This window comes from Callorhinchus milii, unplaced genomic scaffold (assembly GCF_018977255.1).
Source record: "Callorhinchus milii isolate IMCB2004 unplaced genomic scaffold, IMCB_Cmil_1.0 Scaffold4, whole genome shotgun sequence".
In the NCBI taxonomy this organism is placed as follows: domain Eukaryota; kingdom Metazoa; phylum Chordata; class Chondrichthyes; order Chimaeriformes; family Callorhinchidae; genus Callorhinchus; species Callorhinchus milii.
In genome coordinates this window covers 69234849-69257196 of record NW_024704745.1, presented here as the reverse complement: position 1 = coordinate 69257196, position 22348 = coordinate 69234849, and the positions used below count along the sequence as shown (strand labels likewise).

At 42.8% G+C, this 22348-nt stretch overlaps 2 protein-coding genes across 2 annotated transcripts in view; one reads left to right on the top strand and one right to left on the bottom strand.

The window, feature by feature from the left end:
* The first annotated feature begins 11646 nt into the window (after positions 1–11646).
* On the top strand, positions 11647–21406 carry mtif3 (mitochondrial translational initiation factor 3). The gene is made up of 4 exons (XM_042334248.1): positions 11647–11873; positions 18018–18526; positions 19606–19760; positions 21140–21406. The coding sequence occupies exons 2-4, from the start codon at positions 18019–18021 to the stop codon at positions 21371–21373; spliced, it is 897 nt and encodes a 298-aa protein (XP_042190182.1). The 5' UTR covers positions 11647–11873; position 18018; the 3' UTR covers positions 21374–21406.
* The window catches only part of LOC103183255 (transcription factor IIIA), a 41085-nt gene continuing 40099 nt past the window's right edge, over positions 21363–22348 (bottom strand). Inside the window, exon 10 of the mRNA XM_042334423.1 lies at positions 21363–21714. Within this exon, the coding sequence (XP_042190357.1) occupies positions 21541–21714 (174 nt within the window). The 3' untranslated portion in view covers positions 21363–21540. The remainder of the gene's footprint in view (positions 21715–22348) is intronic.

Genomic DNA, 22348 nt, shown 5'->3' with positions numbered 1-22348 from the left:
TAACCTATTCTGACATTCAAACAAGGTCACCCAAAACCTCACCCAAACATTTGGTCCATATTTCCATATTTCAATGATTTCGTCCATAAAATATACAGTCAATTCACTTTACAGTATATTGTGTGAAGCGTTTGAGACATCTTGAAGGCGCAATAAAGCTCTATATCACATGCAAGGGTTTTAAATTTAAATAACTTATTTTACTAACCTACGTTTGTAAAAGCTTCTGAATCCCTATCAATGGCAGATATGTTTCTACCTCAGTTTACGTAAAGGCAAGTTACGGTGGTCTCTTGAGGGCGTCTGTCACTAAAAGAACATTGGAACAACTGAAGAATCCTTGTATTTGACATAGCACCTTATCACGTATTTGAAAAGTCATAGAAACATGACCACCATTACAAACCAACGAGTAAAGTTTACAAGACCTTTTTTATGCAGATTAAAATTGTATTAAGTGTGGAGATCAGCTTCCACTTTGAATATCTGAAGATAATAATAATACTAATCCTTGCACTTGATATACGTCTCCGAGATGTCCCAAAGCGCTTCACAGAATATACTGTAAAGTATAAAGTGGAGTCCTGCAGCTCAGTGGTTAGAGCACTCGCCTTGCAAGCGAGACACCTGAGTACAATTCCAGGCAGGGCGAAACCTTGGGCAAGTTTCCTTACTCCACACGCCTAATAATAATCCCTCCAAAACAAAAAACAATAATAAATTGGTCATTTTCAATCCACGACTGTTTGTGGGACACTGCTGTGCGCAATTGGCTGCCGAGTTTCGCCCACAAATATACGGTCAATTCACTTTATAGTCTCTTCTGTGAAGTGCTCTGAGATGTCGAGAAGACGTGAAAAGCGCTATATCAAATACAAGGATTAGTTATATTATAACTATTATATTATAAATTGACTGTTGTGGGCAAAACGTGGCAGCCAATTGTGCACAGCGGTGTCTCACAAACAGATGTGGATTGAGTTACCAATTCATTATTTTTTTTTTGAAGGGATTATTACTCCGGAAAAGCGATCCTCCAATCGACTAACAATCGGGTTGCTACTTACTGCTGGATAAACAGAGGTGTGTGGAGTAAGGAAACTTGCCTCATGTTTCGTCCTGCCCGAGAATCGAACCCAGGTTCTCTCGCTTGCAAGGCGAGTGCTCTAACCAATATGCTACAATTGCTAACATTTAGTGTAATATTGGTGAAGACAGGCTCTAAAGCTTCAATAAAGCTGATGCCGATTTATTTGCTTACAAAATACGTCACTACATATTACAATAAAATCCTGTGAAACACTATCAAGACATCTTCCCTATGTGTAAAGGTACTATATCAAATGCAAGGAATATTATTATTTACTTAATTAATAAGCAGCAGATTGCTGATTTAACTCGGATGTGTAACCACAGCCCAGAAATGGAGAAAGAATTAGCTTACTTGAAAACTAGCGTTACTTCTTAAAACAACTTAGCGAAAGCATTACATGAAGGAGCAAACCATTGAAAGTCACAGAGTAGGGGATAGAAAACTGCGATGCAGTGTTTGCAGCCCATCACTGTCAGCTTTATTTATTTTCAAGGAAAAAAACAGCATTAGCTAATCTCTGACAATTAGCATCATTGTGCATGGACTAATTAAACTCTCTTTCACAGCATTTATTTGATCAAGTGCCTCTGAGTGTATCAGGCATTAAGGTAAACCATGGTATCTGCATTTATGATAATGGACATACTTTTATTAAAGTGAAATTTGAGCCATTAATCACTGCTGTCAATAATCTTCCTGAACAGCCTTATTAGCACATAGAACAATCTGTAGGCAGCACTCCATGTCACTCTTGCCATATATTGCTTTAGCTGAATGGAAGCCTCATTACTTCAATGATATGGGTTTTTATACAGTGTATCATAATTATTTCAAGGCACAAAATTATATTCAAAATGACATTTTAAAAAAGATTATCATGCTTTTTTAGATGCAATTGTACACGTTCTGTAAAGTTGCAACGTATTATACAAGTATCATTCTGTCAGAAAAAAGAACAGTAAAAAAATCCCAAAGCACCTATTTTTGCAGCTGTGTATCCAACACGACATCATGAATCAAGAAGCTTGTTCGTTTGTTTGTTCTTACATTGAGCCGGAATAATAAAACTGTGCAAGTGAATTCAATTGTTCAACAATAGTGAGAGCAATTTTAAAAGAAGAAACTGAGAAATTTAAAAACATTATCATCTGCCTAATTGGCATTCGGTGTTTATTTTAAAAAAATCTCAATCTGAAGTGAATTAAATGGCGTTTAAAATTAGATTTCAATAATCAATACTTACTTGTGCAGAGGTTTAACTTTGAATTTGTTACAAGCCGGAGCATGAAGAGCTTACAATGTAAACCTTAACTAAATGTTGAAAATAATGGGCTCAATTTTGCTATAGTTCCTACAGTATTATCCCTTGCCCCCCACTTCCCCATCTTCAGGTCACGCCTCTTCAACCATGTCTCCTGTCGTGCTCCGCAACTGTAAAGGGCTCTGGGACGCTACCCTCCGTGAGGGGCGCTATATACATGCAAGTTGTTGTTGCTATTTCTTGGTTAAGAAATCTATTTGTACATGACACTGACTTTGAGAAACTGCTCCACATCAATCTATTTTAAGGGTGGGTTCCTTTGAGTTGGATTAACGTATTTGATGAAAATTCATTTCTGAATTAAAGAAAATCTGTTACAAAACAGAGCAAAATTGACCTCAAAAATCTGTGTTGATCATTGGCAGTAAGTATAGCAAAGGAAACAGTACTGTAGCTTCTTTTCAGGTAGCTGGTAAAAGTTGTCAGAGGAGTGATATTCTAACCACAAACTCAAGCAAAATGGAAGAGGAATGATTTTTTTTATATGCCTGAAACATTCATCAGGCTGCATCAGGCATTTAATGCAAGATAGACTGAGAGCATCAACGGCAGATTGACAGAAGCAACTGGCTAAGTATGAGGAAGCATTCTTTCCTACCATGAATGGTCTTTCTTTCTGTGCCACAGTTGAACTTTTTAAATCCACTGAACCATGCCTGTGGTTCCACCTGTTTGAGAGGAACTCACTGTCTTAATGAAAGCTGTCTTTTCTAATTGGTTGTCTAAACATTCAGTGAATTAACAGCAACTTCCATCTTTTGTCAGTTTCTCCCTTGTTCATTCCACAGCCCTTTTGAAGGCACCTGTTTGCTTTTCACTCACATGAATTGCTCTGGCTTGCTTTGTGGAAAGAGCTACAGTGGAACCAAAGCCTATTTGCCTAAGATTTAGTTACAAATCAAAAACACAGCACATTGCAAAAGTTGCAGAGCATCTTTACATTAACTTAATTTTCCTCACTCAATTGATTTTTTATCGCCCACAAAATGTACAGTCAATTTACTTTACTGTGTATTCTGTGAAACGCTTTGAGACGTCTCGAAGATGTAATAAGACGCTATATCAAATGCAAGGATTATTATTATCAATTTTTCTTCCCCACTGTTCCCTTCCTGCTATTGGTAATTATTATGAAAGGCCCAATATAAATGTAAATTGTTGTTGTGTTTTTGGAGTGGGCGGTGGAGGTTCAGTCATGAATAAGTCTGTGATATCAGTTTTGGGGATACTACACTGATAGAGAAAAGATAATTCTCAGAGTTAATTCGGAGGATTGCACCATAAGCTATCATGGTTTGTAGAGGAGCTCGCAGGAAGTTCCTGATACCTGCCATCCACCTAGTGATGCCTCAAACCCACGCTTGTCGGATGTCGAATGACCAACTAGTGGCTATCCTCCTTGGGTAGGGAGGTAAGCAGGGTCTCCTTGAAGCTGAACTGGCTCCAAGGTGACATGCTTGTCAACGGAATTACAGAATCGAACCAGTTCTCTGTGGTGGTCTTGGTAGTCCAGTTCATGAGCCAGGTGGGTCTGCAGTATTCCAGGGAACTGCTGATGACAGCACAGCCTGCCTAGCACATCAGCAGGACCTGGAAGGGCAAACCAGTCACTGGGGTCAGAAACTTTTCCAATTCAGCTCCCGTTAACCTGCAAGCCACAATCCGAATCCGTAGGGTAGCCCTAGCTGGATAAGCAGCAGGAAAGTTTGCCAGATAATACTTCCAATGGCAAGCTGTATGGCTTTAGTTGGTTAGCTTCCATCAGTACCCCCACACACAAGTCTTGGCACTTTCCAACCTATGCCTAATATTTCTTGGAATTAGTTTAAGAAGGATGAGCCCTCCAGAGAGAAAGCGTGTATTCCATTTCAATAAACATCTCTGTAATTTCCATGTTGAGATGGGATACATGGAACTCTCAGCTTCATTTAGATACTCTTAAGCAGGGAGATCGAAAGCAGTTGAAAAGAAAGGTCTTGAGATGGATCTTGAAGGAGGCAAGGGAGGGGGTGAGGTGGAGGGACTGCGGGATGGAGTTCCAGAGGGTTGGGGCAAAATGGCTAAAGGCCTGCTGGCCAATAGTGGGGCGAGTGAGGCGGGGGACGTGAAGCAGGCCGGAGCCCGCTGAGCGGAGGGAGTGGGCAGGTTGGTAGGGGGTTAGGAGGTCGCAGAGGTTGGGGGGAAACGAGACCATGGAGGGCTATGAAAGTGAGGACTAGGATCTTGAGCTGTATCCACTGTATGATGGGAAGCCAGTGGAGTTGGGCAAAGATGGGGGTCATAGGATCATTGAGCCTGGTGCGAGAGGACATGGGCTGCAGAGTTCTGGAAGATCTACAGCCTATGGAGGGAGGAGTTGGGGAGGCTGACAAGCAAGCAGTTTGCATAGTCAAGACTGGATGTTATGAATGTGTGTATGAGGGTCTCGGCGCCCTGCGGTGTGAGACAGTGGCAGAGCTGGGCAATGTTGCAGAGGTGGGGGAAGGCAGAGCAGGTCATGGTATGGATGTGGGGTAGAAAGGATAGTTGAGGGTCAAACAAGACGCCAAGGTTCCGGACTGACTTAGTAAGGTGGAGTGTGCATTCATGGATGGTGATGCTGTCAGTGCCTGAGGTGTGGAGGCGCTGATGGGAGCCAATCAGGAGGTTTCCATCTTGTTGAAGTTCAACTGTAGAAAGTTTGCTCTCATCTAGGACTTGATGTCTGACAGACAGTGGTCCTGGAGTCTAGCGTAGAGGCAGAGAGGTACAGTTGGGTGTCTTCCGCATACATGTGGAAGTTGACCCCATGTCTGTGGATAATGTCACCAAGAAGGAGCATATATATATTGAAGTGGAGAGGACCAAGGACAGAGCCTAGAGGAACGCCGCACGAAAAGCTGCGGGGGCTAGAAGAGAAACCATTTGTGGAGATGAAGTGGAGATGGTGTGAGAGGTAGGATCGGAACCATTCAAGGACAGAACCACAAAGCTTGAGGTGAAAGGAGAGGTGATGGAAGAGGATAGAATGGTCAACGGTATCAAAGGCAGCAGATAGGTCAAGGAGAACAAGGAGGTAGAGGAAACCCTGGTCGCAGATGGACAGAATGTCATTTGTCATTTATTTTTTACACAACCAAAGCTTATGTAATAATAGCTTGTACTCATGTTTTTACAATTAAGTGAAGAAACACCAACACAAAGAAAGTAGACCTTAACCAATGCTCTGAAGTGGTGATAAAACATGACAATCACTCCTGACCTGTACCCTTCATGTTACCGCTGGCATGCACCCCTCCTTTCACTCCTAGCCTGTACGTTGTCATGGCTCTGACTGTATCTCTCAGTGTTTCTCCTAATCTGTACATTGTTATTCCTTGTTATTCCTGGCCTGTACTATCCATTGGCTCTGCTGTCTACATCTCTGATTATTTAGCACTGGTTTGAATTCTCACAATTTTCTTAGTATTGGCAAACAGTAAATGTTAGACATTATCCACATGCCTGTTTACCTAGCAGTAAGTAGGAACGCGGTAGTTAGTCGATTGGCGGATCGCATTTCTGGCGATAATAATTCCTTCAAAATATTTTTTTTAAATTGGGACACTCAATCCATGACTGTTTGTGGGACACTGCTGTGCGCAATTAGCTGCCGCATTTTGCCCACAAAATATTCAGTCAATTCACTCGTTATTCTGTGAAGCGCTTTGAGACGTCTCGAAGATGTGATAAGGCATCAAATATAAGGTATCAAATGCAAAGATTATTATATTATTATCAAGTCCCCAATGAGTTAGGGAGTAACTAAACTGCAACTACACTATGGAGGCAATATTGCTTCATCAAAATGGCACTGAATCTGCTGAAACTGAGGATAACTGCTTACAATTGTGTTGAAATCAGCAGGACATTGACAGACTTTATTTATGAGCAGAATTAGCACAGTGATGTGCCAAACATGTGTCTTGCTGAAAGATCATGATATTAGTTACTTTTAGCATCAGTATGCATTGCCTTTACATTTGTCAGTGTGCAAATACTCTCCCATTCATCTGCTCTTTTGCCGAGCAAACAGTCAATACAGTTCACAATAATTATGGTATAGCAATGGCGTAGTTAAAAATGGAAATTTGAGTGGGCACCAACTTATTGTGGACCGGCAATTGCACACACAGTAATACATGCGCACAGTTACACACACAGTTACACACATTGTTACAAACACATACAGTACAGTATTACACACACCCAGTGATAAACACATACCTCGCACTCCGGCTCTCTCCACACTGCAGCGGGAAGGAAGCCAGAACAGGAAGTATGAGACAGTATGGAGAGGGACGGGTGGGCTTGGGTGCTGTTTGCGTAGGCCATGGCTCTTCCAGGCCCACCTGTGGCTATGTCCCTGCTTTGAGATTTTTCAACATGGAAGTGCTATAAAAACACAAGCTCTGTTTAAGATTTTGAAATCTCTTTAAACTGCCCTGTGCTCCTCAGAACATCTGCTTCACAATATTACTCTAGATCGTATGATTGTCATTCCTTATCCCAGATGTGAACCAGGCTCATTTACCCCCAACTCAGTTGCACATCCTGCACTGTGAAGCGCTTTGAAATGTAAGATTGAGGACGATGATGATCTTAGTCAAGTGAAAGCCCAGTGGGAAAGCCAATAGAAAACCACAGTTTTGAAATGTCTCATCATCAACAACTTGTATTTATATAGTGCCCCTCATGCAGGGTAGCATCCCAGAGCATCCGTCTGTGTTCACACAAATGTAAGTCAGAAACACTATTACAAATAATACTGAACCAGAGAATGTATGCTTAAAGTTAAAAGTATTTTTATTCTCCATTTCAAGAAAGTATAGGCGATGCTGTTAGAGAAAAATATGGCATAGCGTCATGTTCATTTATGATATAACAAGCTAAAATGTAAAGAAGTAATATGAAATGGTTCCAAATACTATAATGATGCATGATGTAAACATGAATTGAGGGAATAAGAGCTCTTTGTACAGTGTCACTCAAGGTGTAATGTATATAATAATAATAATGCTCGCATTCGATATAGGATCTTATCACTTCTTTGACACGTCTCAAAGCACTTCACAGAAAATATTGTAAAGTGAATTGACTGTATATTTTGTGGTCGAAATGCAGCAGCCAATTGTGCACAGCAGTGGTGGATTGAGTGACCTACTTACTGTTAGGTAAACAGAGGCTTGTGGAGTAAGGAAACTTTCCTAAGGTTTCACCCTGCCTGGGAATCGAATCCAGGTCCTCTCGATTGTGAGGAGAGTGCTCTAAACAATACACTACATGACTCTACGTAAATTGTATGATATCCAACTTACCATTCGTTCTGACTTTATTAATGTGCGTGGGAATGTGACAGTGTGTTGCATATAATACCTGTTTAGATAGATCCATCTGCTACCCATTATTGCTTTTACTTAAGCAGCTTTTGTGCACATAAAAGAGGGAGAGGGAGTGATATAACAATATGATGAAAATCCTGAACAATAGGTCAGACAATGAAAAGAAGCAATTTTACTGAGACACAACAGGAGTAGCAAGAATTTGTCATACACTGCAGATATATTTTTGTAAATCAGAACAGTAATAAACAGCATTCACCTGCCAATAAGGGGTCAGATTCTTGGCTTCATGGAATTGTTTTAACCACAGTTACCAAAATAGTAAAACACAACAGTTTTCCCAGGACATTGGAAAATAAAGAATCTTTGTGCCCAGCAAAGATCAGAAAGCCCTGCTGATGACAGCACTCCAAGCCTGGCTCATCTGCAGGACTCAGAAGGGCAGACCAAACATTGGGGCCAGGAAATCATCCCACTCACCTCCTGTTAACCCTGCAAGCCAAAGCCCTAACTGCTGGTAGCTTGATCCAAGCTGGACAAGCCGCAGGAAAGCTTGCCAGACAGCAATATCAACAGCAAGCTATGTGGTTTTAACTGGTTAGACTCCAGATGGACCCCAGTGCACACTCTGGGATCCCCAAGCCTGGCTCTTACCAACCTGTACCTAAATACTTTCCGGAATTAGGTAAGCAGGATGCATCCCTCCAGGGAGAATACACATTCCATTCCAACAATTTGTCTCAGGGATTTCCATGTGTAGGTGGGATGCATGGAATTCTCAGTTTGGTTTGGATCCTCGTAAGCATGGTGATGGGTTTTTGCATGTGTCAGACACCCGGCTGACCCCAAAAAAGCGAAGTTCAGAATTCATATTCTCCCCAAGCGAGGCCTGAGAATAGAGAATGATGATTCTATCATCAAGGCGGATGTGGATGCACTACAGCCTCGTCTAGTGGACAGAACTGCAGCACAGGTCAAAAAGAAGTGACAGCATTTCTCAAGAGTTCTGTAGCTGTGGCGCAATAATAGAAACATGTGTTGTTCAGAGACAGCAGCCTGAATAATAATTGCCTGCAAGCGTGAATAACACAGCATTAGCAGGGCTCTCTCTGAGAGTTGGAGGCCACCATGTCATAGAATTTACACCCCTTTAAACAACAGCCTGAACACACTAATTATAAAATGTTTGGCACAGCGCAATTTTCTCCTGCCAAACTATTTCTAACGAAATGTGTGCTGGATAATAATTACTGGAGTTGGGTGAGATTCCTGAAGATGATGATGATGGGGAAAAGCAGGACTTAACGTATGCTTTAAACGTTTGCACAAACTCCCAGGCTGTTATTAAAAAGAGAAAAGCAATGATGTTTCTTGGCCTATTGCTGGTAAAATGTGTGGTGATTTTGCATTGGAGTGATCAGAATTGTCAGGTGCTTTGGGAGGACATTAACTTCCTGTGGAACCTTGCCAGTGGAGAGAACGACATTTAAATATAAATATATAGAGAAATTAGCAGCAAATGACGAAGTATTTGATATAAGTCTGCCAAACAAGAGCTGAGCTGGTATAGAATTATACAATCATATACCCCTACAGCACAGAAGGAGGCCATTCAGCTCATCGTGCCTGTGCCAGCTCTTTGAAAGAGCTTTCCAGTTAGTCCCGCTCACCCGCTCTTCTCCATTACTTTGCATTTTTTTTCTTTTCTGGTATCTATCCAATTCCCTTTTGAACGTTATTATTGAATCTGCTTCTACCACCCTTTCAGACAGTGCATTCCAGACCGTAATATTTCTCCTCATCTCCACTCTGGTTCTTTTGCCAATCATCTTAAATCTGTGTCCTCTTTTTACCGATCCACCCACCAGTGGAAAGTTTCTCCTTATTTAGTCTTATCAAAACCTCTCATAATTTTGAACACCTCTACTAAATCTCCCTTTAACCTTCTCTGCTATAAGGAAAACAATCCCAGCTTCTCTAGTCTCACCACATAACTGAAGTCCCTCATCCCTGGTATAATTCTGGTAAATTTCCTTTTTACCCTCCCCATAGCTTTGGTATCCTTCCTATTATGTGGCGCCCAGAATTGGACACAATACTCCAGCTGAGGGCTAACCAGTGACTTATTTTTTCAAGAGTTAATTGGTATATTAAAAATAGACACCAATTCCACTATATCCTCAATGGTCCATTGGTGTACCCTGGCCAGTTGCTTTCTATGGACAAAAACTGTGATCCCATGAAGCAGTTGTCTGACTTTGTCATATAACCTTGATTCCTAACCAGACATATAATAGAATGCTCTACAAACCAAGTAACTCATTGAAAATGTCATATTTTATATCTCCTCCAGTTTTGTGCTCACAGTTAAAATTAACCTTGCCTTGCATTTATATTACCCATACCTCACTGCCAATCTTTTCTCCAATGAAGATATTTCCACTAAAACAAAAAGGTTAGGTCATGGAATCACCACATGCTTTTCTCTTAACTCTATCCAATGCATCAATTGCTATTTTGAAGGCAGGATGTCTAAAACTGCACAATGGGGTAACTTTTGTGATGATTATCACATTGAATGAGCTTGAGATGAAACACATTCCCCTCCCCTCCAGATCATTCTCAATCGTGAAGTTGGAGTAGGTAGGTCAGTGGAATCACATTTGAAACCTTAGACTTTTCAGGATGTTCTTTGGGCAAAATGTCTAGGATGACATCAAGCTGGAAAACCACTTTATGACACAATATTAACTTGGTCAAGACATGAAATTACACAAGATCATAAGATTAGTTTGGATGAAGAAGGCCCTTTGGCCCATCCAATCTCATCCCTCCGGAATATCCACCCTACAATCCTTTCATCACAGCATCAAGCTACCATTTAAATCAGTGCAGTATCCTGACAGCCTGGTGCTGTCTCTGGTGTTGGTGTCTCTGGTGGTGCTGTCTCACCGATGTTCGGTCGGCTTGTCTGGCAGACATCAGGGCCTGGATAAGCACAAATTTCTTGTGACTAAATGTTAACAAGACGGATGGCGTACTCTTTGGGTCTCGTCAAAGTCTTCTGTCCTGTGGCACGGACCTCCTCAACCTCCCCGGCCCATCCCTCAGACTCACCAAACCATCCTTCCTTCCCCACATCCCCTCCCTGACCGGTCCGCCTTCCTCCACCTTCGTTACATTGCCCAACTATTATGGCCATACATTATCCCAACGCAGCCGAAGCACTCGTCCATCCGTTCGCCACCTCCCACCTCGGCTATTCGAACGTCCTCTTTGCCAGTCTCTCCAGCTCCAATATCCACAAAATCCAACTAATCCCAAACTCCGCCGTTTGCCCACTCGCCCATTAAACTCCGCGCCCCCGGGACGGCAGTCCTCGCCGGGCTCCACCGCCCCCCCCTCCCCCCGTCACTGAATGGATCAATTTCAAAATTCTCGCACTCGTCTTCAAATCCTTTCAAATGCCCCGACACCCGACCTACATCTCCGACTTACCCCACAACCGGGAACCCCGCAACCCCGCAACCCGCTGCCGCTGCCCACCCGGCCCCGGCCCCGGCCCCGGCCTCCCGCTTGTCCCTCGCGCCCTCTGCTCCACCATCGGTGGCCGCGCTTTCGGCCACTCCGCCCCGAAACCCAGGAGCTCCTTCCCTCGGCCCCTCGGACTTGCCCCTTCCTTCCCCGGCGTCAGGTGGTGCCCGAAGACCGTCCCCCTTCGACCGGTCGCCTCCCGGCGTCGCGCTCCGCCACCGGACAGCGCTCCGAGGCGCTGCCCCCACCCCCCCGCGTTGTGAGGAGCGCCGCCGACGGCAACAACTTGCCTTTGTACAGCGAGCGCCCCCTCCTGGCGGGTGGGGGGGGGGAGAGAGGAGCGCCCCGGAGCGCTCCACAGGGGCAGAGGATAAGGGCAAGTTGTCGTCGCTGTGGTAGCGGCTGATGGTGCAGTGGGGGCCGTCCCCGCTGTTGGGAGTCTCGGCTGTTGGGAGTCTCGGCTGTTGGGAGTCTCGGCTGCGGGACCTGTCTGGCGGAGGGGCCGCGGGGCTGTCGGCGGGAGGTCCCCGCGCGGCGGCTCTTGCGGTATCGGCCTCTTTGTCAGGTAAGAGCCGCGCTCTGTCCCCGCCTCCTCTCCCGGGGCCCGGCACAGGCCTCTCCGCCGCCGCCTGGGCCCTGGGCCCCTGTGCTCGGCCAGTGAGCGGCGACCTGCGGCTCAGCCAGAACCCCCCCCCCCCCCGCACCTCCCCTCCCCCCGGGGGGAGGCTCCCTGCCGCCGGGCCGCACAGCCCAGCACAGCCCGAGGCCCGAGACCCAAACCCCGTGGGGGGGGATGGGGGGAGGGGTGGGGGGAGGGGATGGGGGGTGGGGGGAGGGGGGGAGGGGATGGGGGAGTGGGGGGAGGGGATGGGGGGTGGGGGGGGGGGGAGGGGATGGGGGGGACAAGAGCGACCCCGGAACCGCAGGTCCAAACAACAACAACAACAACTTGCACTTATCTCGGGCCCTTCGCGAGGGGCCGCGGCCCCGGGAGCGCGTGACGGTGGAGGGGTCTGACCGCCGCCGTGGGTGGGGGGGGGCCCGGGGGGAGGGGCGAGTGGGGGGGAGTTCCAGAGTTTGGGGGCGCAGCGGCGGCTGAGGGTGGAGCCGGAGGGGACGCGGTGCGGGCGGGAGGGAGGGAGGCCGGAGCCGGCCGAGCGGAGGCAGCGGGCGGTTGGGGCGGAGGGATGGCCCTGTACGGGTGACCGGGGATCACGCAGCGGTCAGGGAGTTGGGCTACTGCCGGTTGTTCGGGTGTTTTGATCAGTTCGGGGGGTGGGGGTGGGGGTGGGGGTGGGGGGGCGTCTGATCCCTGGAGGGACGCGGTTTGCTGACCTAATTCTGGAGAGTCTTAGGCACAGGTTGGTGAGGGCCGTCATTTTGGGGGCACTGTTGAACTTCAACCAGAATAGCCCCCACTGAGAGCAGCAACAACAACAACAACAAGATTGCATTTATGGAGCGCCTTTCAGGTCGGGAGGACGTCCCGAGGCGCTGGACAGTTGGACCGGGACCCGAGCATTGGGGGGAAATGGTCAGGGGGAGGGAAGGGAAGGGAGGGAGGGAGCGAGGGAGGGAGGAGGGGGTAGAGAGTCGAGAGGGGAGCTGAAGGCACGGTCGATGAGAAATTGAAGAGAGCACTATCCGGCAAACTTCCTACTTACTTCTTGTCCAGCTTGGACCATCGACCCCGCAGGGCTTGTGGAGTTAAGAGGAGGCGAATGGCAAAAATTGCCGCCTCTCCAAGGAGCCAGACTGGCTTGACAGCAGCGTCCTGGAGTACCGCACACCTGCCGGACCCCTGAGACTACCACAGAGGGTTGATTCGAATCTGACGGTCCTGTTGCCGAGCAGGTCACCTTGGAGCAAGCTCAGGTCTCACCTCCAAGGGCGGACTTGCCTTCTGCTTTCTTTCCCCCTTTCTTTTTCCCCCTTCTCTTCTCTTCCTTTGATCTCAGTTATTTACAAACAAGGGCAGTATGGTATATTTTATGTGGTGTGAATAAAATTCTGTGGAATTTTGCTCGTATCACTTTGTGGACTGAGCAACACTTCCCTGGATTACAAGACGGATGTTTTAGAAGGACTTTTGGGTTAAACAAATAAATGCGCATTCATATAGGGTAGAAAGGTAAGACTAAAAAGAATAACCTACTCTCCTGTTGGCCACAGTTCAAGAATTGTCTCCTCTTCTGCTTCGGCAGCAATGTCAGAGGGAAAATGACTTGTCAGGATGAACATTTGTTGTATCATTTGAAAGCATCTTTTTAACCTAGTATTAATTATTCATGCGCTGTCCAGGCAACAGGTCAAGTTACAGGGGTCTGGAAATGCATAATTATAGGTTCTGTATTCTGTACACACGGGAAATCTGCTTACCTTAGTCAGAGCTGTGTCAATGCAGTATATTGAACCAGAAAACTTTAAGGTTTCTTTTTTGAAACGTTCCTGTGATTCATTGTAACTTTTTTTGAACTCAAAAGACATGTCATTTTAGGCACTTAAGAACTGGAACACTATTATAAGATGCATAGGCGGTGATAAGGTGCTATACCAATTGCATTTGATGTAGTGCTTTTCACGTCTTCCAGACATCTCAAAGCGCTTCACAGAATAGACGGTAAAGTGAATTGACTGTATATTTGTGGGCGAAACTCGGCAGCCAATTGCGCAAAGCAGTGTCCCACAAACAGTCGTGGTTTGAAATGACCAATTTATTATTGTTTTATTTTCTTGAGGGATTATTACTAGGCGTGTGGAGTAAGGAAACTTGCCCAAGGTTTCACCCTGCTGGGAATCGAACCCAGGTCTCTCGCTTGCAAAGTGAGTGCTCTAACCACTGAGATACAGGACTCCACAGATGATTATTATTATTGTTCATTTGTATATTAGGTGCTTTGTAATCCTTACTAAAATTGGAACTTTTGAAGTCAATGTGCATTGATAATCCATATGATGCATTCTACAAACTGCAAAAAAATAAAATTGGTCACTTCAATCCACGACTGTTTGTGGGACACTGCTCTTTGCACAAATGGCTGCCGTGTTTGGCCAACAAATGTACAGTCAATTTACTTTACAGTATATTCTGTGAAGCGCTTTGAGACGTCTAGAAGATGTGAAAAGCATATCACATGCAAGGATTATTATTATTGACCACATCAACTCTTATTATGGTTTAATAATAATAATAATAGTTGCATTTATCACGTCGTTGAGACGTCTGAAAGCACATCACAGAATATACTGTAAAGTGAATTGACTGTATTTTAAATGATCTAATATCATCAGAGTGGTTCAATGACTGCTCATTTGAGGTATTATTGCTGTAAATCTGTTCCATGGTGTGTCTGAAGAGCTTCCTCCCTCCATATTCTGTTTTAATGGAAAGACAGCAAATTAAATTTTCAATGATGTGTTGGCATAAGAACTCATCGTATCTAATGAAGGGGTAGAAATTGAAGTAAGGTTTGAACAAATGAGTCTAACTAATTTCAAAATTATAATCGAGTGAAATTTAATTGGCTGATTATCTTGTCACCATGGATTCGCCTGGTATAATACTACAGGTAGTTTGTACATTTATTGTTTGAAATTCTCTTCCATAGACAGAAAGACTGCTGACTGGTGGATTTACTACTGTATTTCATTTATTAGCTGACAAATTCAAAAATAATTCTTGCATTTGATTTTATGCCTTATTGCATTGTCAAGATTGTCTCAAAGTGTTTTACAGGGTTTACATTAAAGTGAGTGGTTGCGTATTTGTAGGCGACACAACATGGTCAGACCGATAGGAAAGTAGTGAATAGACCAATTTGAGGGGATTATTGGCCAGGACATAGTAGAAACTCCCTCCCCTTTTTAAATAGACCATGGGATCTTTAATGTTCACCTGAACCTCTATTTAATGTGTGGATTGCCTGGAAACAGTCATTTAAACCAAGGTGATTTCACCCAGCTCCTGAACCATTTCCAATGCTGGGCTGCCTGCCCGCTCCCTTTTGCAGATAGTTGGTGTACAAATACATGGTGTTCTACAGCATACTTTTAGTCAGGAAAACTGAATTGAGACAAGACATATGGCACGGAAACAGGCCCAACTAGTACTTACCAGTGTTTATACTCCACATAAGTTTCCACACTCTCTCCCCAATATCCTCTGCAGTAATGCTTAAACTAACCTCCATCTCACAGAATTGAGAAGACACAAATTTGAAATATGGATAAGATCCCCTGGTGGGATATGAGCAGAACAAAGTACTCAACACTGTACAACATACTTTATAATCCATCTGTTTTATTCTCATTGAATTTTGTAGTGATATTTGTGAACTGGATTTTTATTCCATGATTATGGTGCTAAATCTTCTGTTAACATTGCTATATTGGGCTTTGCCAGATAAATGTATTAACCTGTGTAAAGTCGAGTATGTCCAGTTCCATTTTAGTTCCCCGGGTAGCCCTTTAGAGTAGTAATTTACATAATACCTGTAGAAAATTCCATTTGGAGACCACTCCAATCTCAAATCTCTAACAAAGTATAATCCATTTTCTGTATGTTTTATGCTGTAGGACATATTAATACATCTTTGAATAGTACTGTAATAATCTAATTTGTTAGTTACTCTGAAATATTTTCCCTGCTGTGGTCAAATAGCTTGGGAAAATACATGCCAAAGCTCACAGCTGAATGGCAGCTATTTGAGTGAGATGCCCAAAAGCATCAATTGATCGTGCCCCAATTGATGGTAAAAAGAGTCCAAACTGTTTGGGAAGAACAGTGTGGGATTGGAGAGGAACTCCTTTTCTGGCACAATTGTTCAAATCCTATTCGTCGCAGGTACTGAACCCTACAGGTGAATGTTGTTCATTTTAATGAACAGGCCTTTCTGTTTGTGTTGTGTTGGCCTTTCTGTTTGTGTTGGCAAGAAACAGAAAGCCAAAACATTGATTTGGTATCTTTAACCTGGATCCTATAGGGAAACTGTTATAGTGAAGGGTGTTATTTGCATGCCTCTTGTCATCTGGAATTAGGATAGTTTAGTCCTTCCAAAGCTTGCCTGTATTTCTAACTAATCCAAGTGTGTATATTTTATGTATTAAGTTTCATGACTGGCTTAGAGCAGTCACTCCTCAAGTGAGAGGACCTGGGTTCAATTCCCGGAATTGGGCAAGTTTCCTAACTCCACTTTCCTAACTCCACACACCTCTGTTTTCCGAGCAGTAAGTAGGAACCCAGTTGTTAGTTGATTGGCGGATCACTTTTCCAGGGGTAGTGATTCCCTTCAATAAAAAATAATAATAATTTGGTCACTCAACCCACGACAATTTGTGGGACACTGCTGTGCGCCATTGGCTGCCGCGGTTCACCCACAAAATATACCATCAATTCAGTTTACAGTATATTCTGTGAAGCTTTGAGATGTCTTGAAGACATGATAAGGCACTATATCAAATGCAAGGATTATTATTATTTGTGTTCACCTGTCAATACAATGACTAACCTCAATTACTGTGAGGCACTTTGAGATGTTTTTACATAAAGTGCTATATCAAGTTACATATAATTTGAGCAGTAAAACTTGATGGTTTTTTTGAACAGTTTATAATGGTAAACCCATTATCTTTTACACCTTAATCCTCCATTTTGCCCACAAATATACAGTCAATTCACTTTGCAGCATATTCTGTGAAGTGCTTTAAGACATCTAGAAGATGTGAAGAGCGCTATATCAAATGCAAGGATTATTATTATTGTTATTCCAACAATCTATCTCTGGAACTTCCATTTGCAGGTGGGATGCATGGAATTCTAAGTTTGGTTTGGATACTCTTAAGCATGGTGATAGATTTCCACTTGGGTCAGACACCTGGCTGAACCAAAACAAATTATCCCTTACAAGGGTCTTTAGGGCCTCTGTTGAAAAAGTATATGGGCATTTTACTAACTGGTTTGGGATCAAATTTCCATAAAATCTTGATGTTTGTTAAACTTGGGGAAATGTGGCACACTTAATGCTTTATGCCATGTTTTGCCCACAAAATATACAGTCAATTCACTTTACAGTATATTTTGTAAAGCGCCTTGAGACGTCTCGAAGACGAGGATTATCAAATGCGAGGATTATTATTGTATTCTGTGAAGTGCTTTGAGACTTTCGAAGACATGATAAGGCGCATATCAAATGCATGGATTATTATGTTTAAAACGCACAAACTCAATTCAAAGATTTAATTTTATAAACCTATGGGCACAGCGGATGTATAGCTTCAGCACTTGTATTCATTCCTTTTCTATAGACAAAACCTAAGAATTGCTTGATGAAAGAAGAGCAAGGTCCATCCAGTTCGCTTTCCACCATTCTGGCAGTCGCATGTACATGTCATATCCCAAACTAAATACTGTATCCTGAGATATTCATATTAAAAACAAAATCAGCATATACAGTACTGTGGCGGATATGCAGCATTACAGATTTAAGCTCTGGTCATGTCTCATCTGGTAACAAGGTGCTTACAGCGCCGTTGAAAGAGACCCTTTGCAAAACTGAAGCCTGCCACCTTTAGGTTGAACCATGAAGCAGCAAAGCCACAAAGAAACAAAAAGCCACACAAAGCCTCCCAGTTCAAAGATGCCATTAATTCACAAGCCAGTTGGTAGCATTTGGCCACAATAACTTTTTTTTTGTGTGTCCGTGTCTTTCAGAATGGCTGCACACTGGTTAAGGAACATTGCTTTCCAGGCCCTGCGAAACGAAGCTGGTTCCACGGGTTGGTACCTTTGTACTGCAGCTGCAAGGCGTTTTAGTACTCTGTCGGTACAAGCCATGCTGAAAATCACAATACCCCAATCCAGGTGCAATGTTCCCTGTTGGAAAGCAGCCCCCTGGGTCATGCCCCAAAAAACGTTTGGAACAGCTGGTGGGACTGAGACCGAGGTCCCGAAGGAGAAAAAGAACCCGCGAGCGAGAAAAACAATAGGGAACATTGGCAGAAAAATCCATCATCGCATCATTCAGGTGATAGACGAAACTGGGATAAACCTGGGAAATCTGCACAGAGCGGATGCCATTCGCCTCCTTGATGAACGTGGAGTCAGGATAGTAACAATCAATGAGAATGCAGACCCCCCGCTATATAAACTCATGACAGGAAAACAGATCCACGAGGCACAAATGAAACTCCGAGAAAAGCAAAAGGAGAATCCTAAAAGTAGTAAGTACAGTTGGAAGAACTTTACTGGGAAGTTTTGTAAATCTCAGTTTTCAACAAAACTTTAAAAATAATGGAGTAATTTTAACTTTGGGGACTGATTCTTTAAAATGCATATACAGGGTGACGTGATACCAATTCGTGATACCATTACAATGTCTAATAAGTCTTAAAGAAACTGATAAAGTTTTTAGATAACAGGGTAGATATCACAACTTTTTGGTGCACCTGTAGTTGTGTCTTGGTGCTAAATCCTTAACTTCAATGAAAGAATACTTTGGCAGGATATGTATGTGCATTCTATTGATGGACATAGTGATGAAGGCTGTCTTAATGTGGGCTGATAAATTAACTGCAACATTTTTTGAATTGCAGTCATGCTCTCAGACTTGCAGGGTGCTTGATGGACCTTTATTTTCTAGTGCTCAAATGCAGCCAGCTTATAGATGCCTCCAATCTCAGGACTAGGGATAGAGATAGCCTCTTGCCTTAAAATGATGGGAGAGTTGTGTGGAATAAAATGGAACACTACGTTCTCATTTGTTTTAAGGTGTTGTCCTTACTGAGGAAGTCATGGTTAAATTTGAAATGGAGGGGAAAAGTCTACATGTACCAAAATAATGCCAGGGATGAAGGACTTCTCCATGGTGAGAGAATAAAAGGCTGTGATTGTTCTCCTTGGAATAGAAAAGGTTAAGTGGAGATTTAATAGATAGAGTAAGTAGGAAGAAACTGTTTCCTCTGGTAGGTGGATCGGTAACCAGAGGCCATAGATTTAAGCTAATTGACAAAAGAACCAGAGGGAAGACGAGAATTGTTTTTTACCCAGTTCGTACAATCTGGAATGCACTGGGGTGGAAGCAGATTTGATAGTAACTTTCAAAAGGGAATTGGATAGGTACTTGAAAAGGAAAAATTTAGAGAGCTATGGGAGTCGGACTACTTGGATAACTCTCAAAGAGCCGGCACAGGTACAATGGGCCAAATGGCCTCCTGTGCTGTAAGATTCTATGATTTTATATTTGTAAAGGATGATAGATTTAAAACATACCAAACACTGTTTTTGCTCTTTTGTAACGCAGCTGCTACCCAAATGAAGGAGCAGACCTTCTCCGCAGACATTGCAAAGCACGATCTGCAAACAAAGGTGAAGCAGATCCAGCAGTGGATTGAGAAAAAGCACCATGTTCGGATCACCGTGAAGAAAGGAAATGCTCTGCACACGATAGAGAAAATGGTACCATTTTATCATCTTGTTTAATAAAGTCCAGCCCATGTAAACAAATTACAATTTTAGGCTCTTTATCAAAAGGTCAGATTAGCTTTACATTGCCTGACCTGAAGTAGAATAGAAATTTACATTTATGTAGGGCATTTCACGGCAGAAGAACATCCCAAAGCACTCAATAGTACTGGCTAAATAGCCAAGTTGGTGCAGAACTTAAATATTTAGTGCAGAATCAGTGTCAGATAAGAATGAGAAGCCATGCAATGTTAGCAAAGAGTGTACAGCAATACCAGTATCATAGCTATTGGGTTCCATTTTGGCATTCTTGGCACAGAAATTAGTTAATAGCAGACAAATTATCATGTTGTGATTTGTAAAAATCTTAAATCCTTTTCTCCATATCCTTTACCTCCTAAGTACATACAGGCCACCGTTTTAAACACCCCAATTGACTGCATTTGTATCTGAGGTACTACATTTCCACATTCTCACAACCCTTTGAATATTTTTTGGCACATTTCTAAGCTATTTTGCCATTTAGTTCCAGACGATAGTAATTCTTGTATTTACCGTCTCATCCGAAGTACAGTTCATTCAATGCAACACACATCAGCACTGCATTGGAATATCATCTTAGATTATGAATTCCAAGTCCTGACATGGGGCTTGAACCTGCAACCTTTTGGCTCAGAAGCAAGATTGCTACCAACTGAGCCAGACTTACACCTGGCAGCTAAAGGGTTCTCTCTTACGTGTGACAAGTACAATGTATGCAAACTTCATCCTGAAATGCATTCATTTAGCATTTGATAAGGTGTCCCAAAGCAAAAGATACATATTTTTTTAAAATCCAAATGTGTATTAGTACGTTGCTTGAAAGAAGTTTTCTGCAACCTTTAAACTGGTGTACAATATTCCTTCAATATCTTGGTGCAATGTTGGGATTAAAAGATCTACCAAGATCTAAAACTGGCTGAACAGGCATGATGACCTCCTCCTATTCATGTGTTCTTATGACAAGAACAAAACACTAGGCCAAGCTTCAGTTACTTGTCTTTTCTGGACATAGCATCAGTGTAGATCTCAATCCATCAGCAACTGAAGAGCTCAATCATCTTCTCACAAATCATTAGTGAATTTTAGTTTTAATTATACTAAATTGTACTAAATATTTTAATTGTACTAAATATTCAGGTACCAAAATATTACATTAAGTGGATTGTGTTTATGTTAATTATTGAAATGTGACTAATTTAGGATAGTTTCTGGTATATGCATTTACTTATAAAATTATGCCTAACCATCAAAGTATTCATGTTTGAAATATTGACTTAATGCTTGGACTAGATGGTCAAGCTTTTTTCAAATGTATTAATCTTTTGTTGAAGGAGGAGCTGTTGGATTACATTATTAAGTCTATGCCTGACAAAGCTACCTATGTGTCAAGACCAAAGGCTGTGAGAGAAGGGAAAGCAGTTATGAGTGTTCTACGGCATCTGTCTGAAAAAGAACTGAACGAGTACAAGCAACAACAAAAAGCACACAATGAAGCAGAAAAGCTGCCTAAAGGAGCATCCCCTGAAACTGTAACAGAAGAGCCACAAACAGTGGTTGTAAAGTAAATGTTTTATTTCAAAAATAAATTGTCAAAGCTTTGTCTTTTTGAAATAATTTAACAAATAACTTCTGAATACCACTAGCAATGTGAAGCCCAACTATTGTTTTCAACAACATCAAATTACATTTGTATAGCGCCTTTCCCATCAGGAAACGTCCCAAGGCGCTGGTTTTAATCGGTCAATATTGTCTCAGTCACTGCAGTTTTCATGTTTGCTTCCGATAATATTTTGGATTTCTCGAGCATTTCAATCAGAGCCCTGGACTCAGTGGCCAACTGCTTCTTGGGAGGAAGATATCCAGAAAGACGAGAGGCAAGGCTTCGTTTAGGACGAGATCGTTTTTCCTGTAGGAAACAAAGTCACATTACTCCAGCTAAAGCTGCTGTGTTACTAACAACCTTAGTAATAATTACTCTGGTATATTTTTGGTACCAACTAAATGATGGTCTTGCAAAAAGTGGCAAGTGTATATAACTAAATATTAAGACTAGAGAAGAATTTTAAGAGTTTTTAAGCACACATGTTAATTATAATAGGAAAAGTAAAGTCCAATTACACAAAGTGTGGCCAATTGAGCTAGGTGCAAGTTATTTCTGGATCAGATGTTGTGGGTTAAGTCGGTTTGGGTTGATGCTCCAGTGGGATACTGGGACACCACCTCATTACCAGAAGTGCCATCTTTCAGACAAAACCAAGGTCTCCTGCCTGGGCAGGTGAATGTTAAACACCTATTGCAACTACTGCAAAAGAATTTATAATAATAATAATCCTTGCATTTGATATAGCGCTTTTCACGCCTTCTTGATATCTCAAAGCGCTCCACAGAATAGACTGTAAAGTGAATTGACCATATATATTTTATGGCATTTCTCCTAGGGCCCTGACTAACAATCCTCCAGATACAGATATGCTGGGTCTACAAACACATTCTTTCATTCAAATTGTAACTTGTCGTAATTGATCCCATAAGACACTTTC

Bases quoted from the DNA above. Each gene is read 5' to 3' on its own strand.
- mtif3 (XM_042334248.1), top strand. From the start codon at position 18,019: ATGGCTGCACACTGGTTAAGGAACATTGCTTTCCAGGCCCTGCGAAAC. The intron at 18,527-19,605 runs GTAAGTACAGTT...TTTGTAACGCAG, and splicing joins AAAGGAGAATCCTAAAAGTA to CTGCTACCCAAATGAAGGAG. The intron at 19,761-21,139 runs GTACCATTTTAT...CTTTTGTTGAAG, and splicing joins TGCACACGATAGAGAAAATG to GAGGAGCTGTTGGATTACAT.